Below are 8,364 nucleotides of genomic sequence, written 5' to 3' on the forward strand. Positions count from 1 at the left end.
TGCTACCCAGCTTCTTCTGGCCATCTTCACAAGTTGGGTACAACAATTTGTTGTGGTCCTGTAACATCTACTCGAACTGCAACCTCTCCTTTTCTGTGTCGCAACCTCGCCGTGCATCAGAAATGACCCGGCCAAGATCATCAGCGGGCTCATCTGGTTCCCGTTCTTCATCCTGGTCTTCTTCTTCATTGTCTTCCATTACGGTACCAGCATACTCAGGGAACATAGATCGGTAGTTGTCATCATCGTTCTCTTCTTCTTCATCGGCGTCTTCCATCATAACCCCTCTTTCTTCGTGCTTGGTCCAAACATTATAGCTCGACATAAAACCAGACCGAAGCAGGTGGCTCTGAATGACTCTTGAGGAAGTGTAATCCTTATCATTCCGACATTCAACACATGGACAAAACATATAGCCACCACCATGCTTGTTTGCATCGGCTTCATCTCGAAAAGAATGCACGCCTTCTCTGTAAGCGGCTGTGCGTCGATCACCGTACATCCATGGATGGCTCATCTGCGTTATACGACAGTATATCAAATACAATCACGATCCTAAAAATTAGTACCGCACTGTCTAAACGAGGAAATATAGTTGCTAACCTTTTAGAATAAGTAGAAATAAAGAGGAAGAGGTTTAAGCGTGGCTCGGGCATCTCATATCGTAGTTGTGTTCGGTGAACTAAAGCGACATCGCTCTAACACACATTTCAACAAACACCTCTAGTGCATCCAAGAAAAATGAAGAGCTAGCACACACCCACACTCTTCCATCCAATCAAATGCAAGGAAGAGGGGAGAGGGGGGCTGTGGCCAATATATATAGGCAGAGAACTTTAGTCCCGGTTTGAGACACAAACCGGGACTAAAGGTGGCGCACATGCGGGCTGCACACCGCGTAGCCTTTTAGTCCCAGTTTGTGTCCAAACCGGGACTAAAGGCTCCTTACAGGCCGGGACCAAAGCCTCGTGGACGGCATTGCGATTTTGGGACGTCGTGGCCGGACCTTTAGTCCCGACCCAGATGGAGGCCGGGACTAAAGGGTTCAGGCCAAAGGCCCGTCTTCCACTAGTGCTTCTGTTATTACATAGTTCCAACCTCCAACTGATTTAAAGGAAGCAATAAATGGCCCAAATAGAACACACATTGTTCATGAGCATGAAAAGAAAACTAGGCACAAATTCTTCTATTAGCCATCCACCCAAGGTTTGCTAAGACCTCCATGATTGTTGTCTCCAAGATACGGCATGCCCATCCCATTCTAGTGTTGTTCTCCTCATCTTCTGCAACAACGCTCATGACCTGGTCCGGTGCGTTCCACCGAGGATCACCTACATGTATGAATTTGTGTGTTTAAAAATAATATCATTTTAGGTTTGCCAAATAGCCCAATATAAGGCTGGTGCTCTAACCAGAACCTGGGTTCTCATTCGTGTGTTAACATTAGCCAATCGACCTTTACATATGTGAGGTACATTAAGGGGAGGGGCAAGACCTAAAGGTACATGTATGGTTGTCCAAACTGACAATCTACAAATAAATGTTGGAAACTTCATCATTGTCATAAATACAACAAAGAGTGCTCCCTTATCAATTAATTAGTACGTTTTACTAGCTTATATTTTGTCAAATTAACCGCCATACCTAATAAAAGATCTTATTCCTTGATGATCTACCTCTCATGTAAAAAAGATAATAAGGTAAAAGGGATTATGTTAAAACTGCTTGTGTCCGTCCCTGATCTGGAGTTGGCTAGGTGAAAAGGGACTGTTAAAGCAGTGGTAGAGGAAGGATGTGTGTTGAGTAATCAACATAGCTGGTGCTATATGAGAACTAAAGATTAATAATGATAAAAACTAAAGCAAAATAGTGATTACACTATATGAAAATATTTTTTGCATCGCATATCCGTACTCTCTTCTCCCTATTACTTTTGCCAAAACTCGGTTGTAATTTCGCAAATCTGGCTCTCAGAGCGATGTACGATTTTTTTATAGTTTTGTTCTTCGTTCTAGATCTACTGTGTGCGAGAGAGAGAGAGAGAGAGAGAGAGAGAGATTACTATTGGGGTCGCCGTGTTGGAACTCCTCCATGATGTCGTAGTCGTGGAAGTAGGCCTCGCACTTGCACGCGCCGCCGTCAACAACGGCCTTCGCCATCCTCTGGAACGGGCACAGCCTCTGCGCCTCCTGGAAGGCCAGCGCGATGCAAGCGCCGCAGTCCGGCGACTTGACGTCCCGGTGACAGGAGCAGCCGGAGTAGGCCGCAATCCGGTTGGGGCTCTCGCCGGCGATGTTGCCGTAAAAGCACCTGTGGGATTCCTCCCCATAGTCAGAGTCGCTGCAGTGTTCCCGGTAAGAAGAGTAGCCGCCGGATTCCGCATCCGCCTTGCCGGGAATGGTGGCGGCAAGATGGCGCAGGGTGGCCTCGTACGCGCTGCCCGGAGCGTACGTGCCCATGTTGTATGTGCCCACGGCCACGGGCAAGACGATGCCGCACGTGTGATTGAGCGTGAGGGCCAAGCCGTGGTCGGAGGCGGGCGAGCGGCTATCGGTTGCGGCGGCTAGCGCCGGCAGGAGCGCTGCGAGCAGGATGAGGACCGCGGCGGTGGCCATGGCCGGAGAAAGACAAGTATGTGGATGTGGGTTCGACTAAGGGAAGAATGGTGTTCTAATCTTGTGAGGTTAACTAATGTATGTATTGTGGATTAGCTGGGTTCTTAAGAGTGCCCGTCGACCGTTGACTGCTAGCTACCGTCCATCGAGGAGTTAGCATCCGCTTGCGGCAAAATATTTGTTGATTGGCTCCCAAGTAACATGTTCTGCGTTGCCCAACCGTTCAGTACTACAATAGCGTAATATGGAATCTGAATATACGTGGGCGGACATGACCCGGCGCTAATCGTTGACTATTGACCAGTAGCACCACCAATGATTTGCACTACCCAACTCTTAATCATTTTTTCTTATAACCTACTAATGGTTGGCTGGGTACCTTTGTTTTTTGTTGGCACACGAGTTGTATATATCCAAGAAAAAAAAAGAAAAAATATATCATATTTAAAAGTTTCAAGAAAATCAAAAGATATGTTGTAAGGTTTCATGATCAAATACGTACGCTGTAAAATTCCATGATCAAATACGCTTTGGCAAGAGTTGTATCAATATAGCTTAGACTTTTAAGCACAATTAATGTATCTCATCATGAAAATTTAAGATGATGTAGCATATATCCTAGGTTCATGTGTAGTTTTTCAGAATTCGAAACTTCCAAATATGGATTTTTTGGATTGTTCAAAAACCCGAGCTCCATGGAGATAAATCAGGATCCAAAAGCAATTCCAGAGGTGCTACCCACATTCCTGTGTACGACTTCTTCGCATAAGTAAGTACTTCCTCTGTAAGTTAGGGTCTGTTTGGGACTACTCTGCTCCTTAAAATTCAGCTCTGCTCCAGAAAAGACAAACCAAACGGGGTAGCTCCACGATATGCCGCTCCGCAAAAAAACTAGAATCTGGGATAGAAGTTCAAAGTTTTTATGAAGCTCCTGAGAGGGTGCTTCAAAAAACTCTAGAAGCTAGAGTTGGGGGAAAATTACCCACCACTACCACCAGTAAGTGGATACTCCTTCGTTTATTTCCCCTCAACCAATCAAATAGATTGTTTCCATCAGATTTTCTATTTTTGAAGCTGGAGCTAGATGGAAGCCAAACATTCTCTTAATAGTGCTATAGCTTCTGTATGAAACTGCTTCAAAGTGAATTTGACGAAGTGAAGCCGATTTTGATGAATTGAATCAGTCCCAAACAGGCCCTTAATATAAGTCCTTCTAAACCGAAAATGACCAATAGAGGCTGGGCATCAGGTCGGACTTTATCCAGGCCATTCAAAAGATTTTGGGATGTGCCCCTCCCTCCCCCCTATTTCTGGCTCTTGTCCCCCTTAAAAAATGGACGCCACGTGTATTCCGTTCAATAGGCACGCAATATACATTGGTATAGTATAGATGATATGATCATGGAGTAAATGAGAGAGGAAGCTTGACAGTGTGTAGTCAAAAACTTCACCTCATCTATCCGTGTAAAGAAGATGTAGGGCCAGAATTCCCATTGTGTGCACGTCTTGATATGACCAAAACAAGTGGTATTTTATCCTGTCCAGCTGCCTTTCCTCCTTCCTTTTTTTCAAGAACATGCAGGAGCGTTGCATGTCTTTTCAATTAAGAAGAAGAGGATGTCCGAGTATAGAGGTGATTACAGGGTCATATCCGTCATGGAGGCCCATTGCCTAGGCGCGCTCTAGTGAATCTGAAAGGGGTGACCACCCTCTACCCTAGCATGAGTCCGCAAGCGGAGCTCAACTCTAATTAGAGCGACAATGTTTGCCGGCGAGGACGCCATGCGTTCGAAGACACGTCTATTGCGCTCAAGCTAGATGAATCGTAGCGTGGCCACGACGATGGTGTTCGTTTGCCTTCTTTGCCTTGTCGGCACCGCATCCGCCATATGTGGCCACCAATCTGCAAGACACTTTGTGCCATCTGGTGTGAAGTGATGCAACCTCAGGGGAAGTAGCATGTTGTACCAGACCTCGCGAGCGTAGGGGCAACCAACAAGCATGTGTGTGGTGTCCTCGTCTTGATGGCAGCATAACTGACACATTTGTGTGTGTTGTAAATTCCTCTGTGCAAGCCGATCAACCGTCCATAATGTAGCCCACACCGTGTGAAAAGACCTCGATGACGCCTAGAGGGGGGGGGGTGAATAGGCTATTTAAAAACTTCTTCGGATTTGGCTTGAACCTAATGCGGAAATAAACTAAGAGGGTACTTGTCAAGCACAAATCCTAAATGCACTAGGCACTGCAACATGTATTAACAACACGATCTACCAAGATGGATACAATACAGTTACTAACAAGCACAAGTAAGTTACACAAACTTACTTGAGCTATATCACACGACAAGTACGTGAACAACACAAGATACTAGATCACACTATATCAACATGATATATCAAGGGCTGCAAGTATGAACGTGTGGATATAGAGGGTATGCTTGAATGATTAATCTTGTACAAGAAATAACCAACACAATATAATGAGCACAAACAATATGCAATGTATGTATGCTCAAGTAACACAAGTAAACCACAAGTAAGGAGTTAGGGTTAAGGATAACCAAGGTCACTGAGACGGAGATGTATCCCGATGTTCACTTCCTTGGAGGGAAGCTAGTCACCGTTAGAGAGGTGGATGTTACCACGAATGCACACCAACGCCACGAAGGCTCACCCTATTCTCCCTTTGAGATAACACCACGAAGGCGTTTCTCAACCACTAGTGGTAAGCCTTTGAGGTGGCTTCCAAACCCTCACAAACTTTTCCGGGGGGTAATCACACCGATTGATTCCTCTCCGAAGAACTCCTACCGCCTAGGAGTCTCCAACCTCCAAGAGTAACAAGATCACGGGGAATGCTCAAAACTTGCTCAAATATCAAATAGCTTGGGTTGAGAGGAGGAGAGGGAGACGATCTATCTTTTGATTGGAACAACTCTCAAAGGGGCTCACAAATGCTCTTGGGATCTAAGATTTGGTGTGAGCAAATGTGTGTGAGGTAGAAGTGTGTTCTTATGAGGATAAGGCTGTGTTGGGCCACCCTCTCATGAAGTGGGAGGGGGGTATTTATAGTGGGGAGAGAAAAAGAGCCGTTGGGGACACTTTAAGTCACACAGGGTCCGGACGTCCGACAGTTGTCGGAAGTCCGGGCGTCCGCGAGGGGTCGGACGTCCGACAGGGGTCGGTCGTCCAAGGCCTGTAGATACGACTGAAACTATTTTGAATTAAACAGCGACCGGACGTCCGACAGGGGTCGGTCGTCCGAGGCCTGTAGATACGACTGAACCTATGTTGAATTTATCAGCCACCGGACGTTCGGAGAGGACCGGAAATCCGAGTTATACAGCTCAACTTCTACTGGTGGTAGGTTCCAGATTTCCGACGGGTGTCGAACGTCCGGCGCTCGGACGTCCGGAGGGAGCCGGATTTCCGAGATATAGAACTCAACTTCTACTGGTGCAGGCTTCCAGATTTCCGAAGCTGGTCGGATATCCGGGCCTCGGACGTCCGGAGGAGGCGAGATGTCCGAGGCACTGGTCCTGTTTTTTGATAACAGCACAGCAGTGGAGATGTGGTATGAGCAGACCAATGGAGATGTAGTTTGTGCAAGTTCATCGCAAAACCTGTGATCCCCTCTTAATAGTGTGGGATCCCTAAAGACTCAAGAATCATAAAAGGGGTACTGATGATCCATACTTGAGTGTATACTTTTATTCGCTGATCATCACTCCTCACAACTAACGTCAAAGGAACTGATACCTTTGAGTTAGCCCTTTCACTTGAGCTTGATGTTGTTGTTTCTTCTTGGCTCAAGTTGAAAGCATGACATGATGAAGTCTTCAAGTAGCTCTCCCATACTCAATGTGGAAAGCCTAGCTTATGTATTCATCTTCATTTGTCCACCATGTGAACATCCACAAGAATCAAGCATGTAGTGCTCAGGAATTCTTATCTTGATCTTGTCCTTGTTAGCACATGAGGTTGTCCTTATCAACACAAGATCATTGACAATAGTTTCAATGATATATTCGTGCTGGTTCGCTTGAACTTGCACACCACAATCTTGATGACGATCACCACTTGACGTCATCCTTCATGGGTTGTATGAGATCTTCCTTTTGACGCAAGCCCAATGGAAGCACACCTAACCCCCACATAGGAGTCTCACAAAGACCATGGGTTAGTACACAAACACGTAATGGACAATGCTTACCATACCATGGGATCACTTGATCCCTCTCGGCACATCTTATACGCTTTGTGTGTTGATCATCTTGATTTACTCTTTGTCTGAGATCTTGATCAACCTAGTGTTTCTATGACCATTATTTGGATAATACCTTGAATAACGTCTTGGTCATCATATAAACTCCTTGAACCCAACAGATGGATTTCAAGAAGTGCCTATGGACAAATCCTATAAATCTAACTTAAGGCAACCATTAGTCCATAGGAATTGTCATCAATTTCCAAAACCACATATGGAGATATATGCTCTAACACCGTGCGCCACACAAAGATTTTCACCGCAAGGGGAGCCCATGACCGCCAAATCTCACCGGCACGAGGTGCGAACTCCCTATCGAGGAAGAATGAGGCGTAAGTGTCCCGGGAGGAGTACCTACCGACCACGCCTAGGCGCCAGGAGAAAGATTTTGGCGAGTTGGAGAGGGTAACCGCCTCCACCTTGTCCTAGATCTCGAGGAACTCGGCGATGGACGGCACCATTGGAGAGCCCCTTATCGCGTCCGCTCATGTGTGGCCATGTAAAGCCTCGGCCACACTCAGCCTCTTTCCCGCCGTTCGAACGTAGGCGAGCAGGTTGGGCGCCCTCTGGGCTAGGGGGCGGCAGTCTAGCCACGAGTGAAGCAATAAGCTGGTTCTGAGCCCATCCCCGATCGTGCACCGTAGCGCCGCGAGACCAGGGACCGCAGCCTTTTTCGAGAAAAAGACATCCAAGCCATTCCAGGGTTTGTTTAGCACCGTCTTCTGAAGTTAGAGAGAGCGCAGTCGTAGGGCTTATTCAGCGGCCGCAGATTAAGGATGCCCAAGCCCCCGTACGGCTTGGGAAAGCACACGACATGCCATGCGACAAGTCAACACCCCCCTTGGCGTCCTCCACCCCTCACCAAAAGAAGCCCCTCCTTAGTTTTTCGATGCACTTGAAGAACCACGGTGGTAGATCGAGGGACATAATGTGGAAGATTGGCATTGCCGGGAGCTTGCAGTTCGCCAACGTCAGCCTGCCTACCCCGCGGAGAAGGGCAGCCTTCTAGGTTGACATCTGGGCCGTGATCCAGTCGACGAGAGGTTGGAGCTTGGTGCGGGTTAGGGCCCACAGGGATAGGGGGAGGCCGAGGTAGGTGATCGACAATGGTTTGACAATGCAATTAGCTGTTGTAAAAATGTCCCGCACGTCCTCCTCGCAACAAGGAATCATGGAGATCGAGCTCTTCGCGAAATTTCATCGCAGCCCCATGGCCTCTCCGGAGCAATCGAGTACTTGCTTTACCGCATCCATCTTGACGTCTAGCGGCATGAGGAGTAGGATGGAAACATCGGCGTATAACGAGAGGCGATGGTGAACTCCGTGTGCATGGAACGAGGAAAAGACACCCGCCTCCTCCGCCTTCCGGAACATGGCCGTGAGGACATCCATCATGATGATGAAAAGCAAGGGAGAGACGGGACCCCCTTGGAACATACCCTTTCCGTGCTAGAAGCTTTCGCTGGCCGAGCCATTGACG

General features: G+C 47.4%; 1 protein-coding gene across 1 annotated transcript; it reads right to left on the minus strand.

The window, feature by feature from the left end:
• Window positions 1-956: 956 nt before the first annotated feature.
• On the minus strand, window positions 957-2,728 carry LOC123440653. The gene is made up of 2 exons (XM_045117215.1): window positions 2,063-2,728; window positions 957-1,331 (listed from the first exon to the last, which is right to left on the minus strand). The coding sequence occupies exons 1-2, from the start codon at window positions 2,613-2,615 to the stop codon at window positions 1,171-1,173; spliced, it is 714 nt and encodes a 237-aa protein (XP_044973150.1). The 5' UTR covers window positions 2,616-2,728; the 3' UTR covers window positions 957-1,170.
• Window positions 2,729-8,364: the final 5,636 nt, after the last annotated feature.

The sequence above is a fragment of the Hordeum vulgare genome, chromosome 3H (assembly GCF_904849725.1).
Source record: "Hordeum vulgare subsp. vulgare chromosome 3H, MorexV3_pseudomolecules_assembly, whole genome shotgun sequence".
Lineage (NCBI taxonomy): Eukaryota > Viridiplantae > Streptophyta > Magnoliopsida > Poales > Poaceae > Hordeum > Hordeum vulgare.